Source organism: Calidris pugnax, unplaced genomic scaffold (assembly GCF_001431845.1).
Source record: "Calidris pugnax isolate Ruff unplaced genomic scaffold, ASM143184v1 scaffold740, whole genome shotgun sequence".
NCBI lineage: Eukaryota > Metazoa > Chordata > Aves > Charadriiformes > Scolopacidae > Calidris > Calidris pugnax.
This window is the reverse complement of record NW_015091406.1, coordinates 7,395-7,799: the sequence shown is the minus strand read 5'-3', so window position 1 is coordinate 7,799 and position 405 is coordinate 7,395. Positions and strand designations below refer to the sequence as shown.

The 405-nt window shown below is 61.0% G+C and overlaps 1 protein-coding gene across 1 annotated transcript in view; it reads left to right on the top strand.

Moving 5' to 3' along the window:
• Positions 1-99: 99 nt before the first annotated feature.
• The window catches only part of LOC106899534 (RAC-beta serine/threonine-protein kinase-like), a gene marked incomplete at its 5' end in the record, with an annotated part of 7,333 nt that continues 7,027 nt past the window's right edge, over positions 100-405 (top strand). The window contains one exon of the mRNA XM_014961409.1: positions 100-331. Within this exon, the coding sequence (XP_014816895.1) occupies positions 100-331 (232 nt within the window). The remainder of the gene's footprint in view (positions 332-405) is intronic.

Genomic DNA, 405 nt, shown 5'->3' with positions numbered 1-405 from the left:
CTCCTCTTCCTCCTCCTCCTCCCCCTCGGTAGGTAGGACCTTTTTTGGGGAAACCAACCCCTAAAGAACCACCTTCCCTCCAACCCCCACCTCGAGGAGAACCCCAAAACCCTTCTTGGTCATCCCCCCTCCCCCATCCCTTTCTCTGCCCCACATCTCCTGGTCTTCTCCCCCCAGGGAGGAGTGGATGAAGGCCATCCAGACGGTGGCCAACAGCCTGAAGAACCAGGAACCCCCCGGAGATGCCATGGACTATAAATGTGGGTCTCCCTCCGACGGCACCGGCCCCGAGGAGATGGAGGTGGCCGTCAGCAAAACACGCACCAAGGCCGTGAGTGGGCACCCCCTGGGATTGGGGGGGATTGGGATTGGGATTGAGGGGGAGTTGGGATTGAGGGGGGTTTG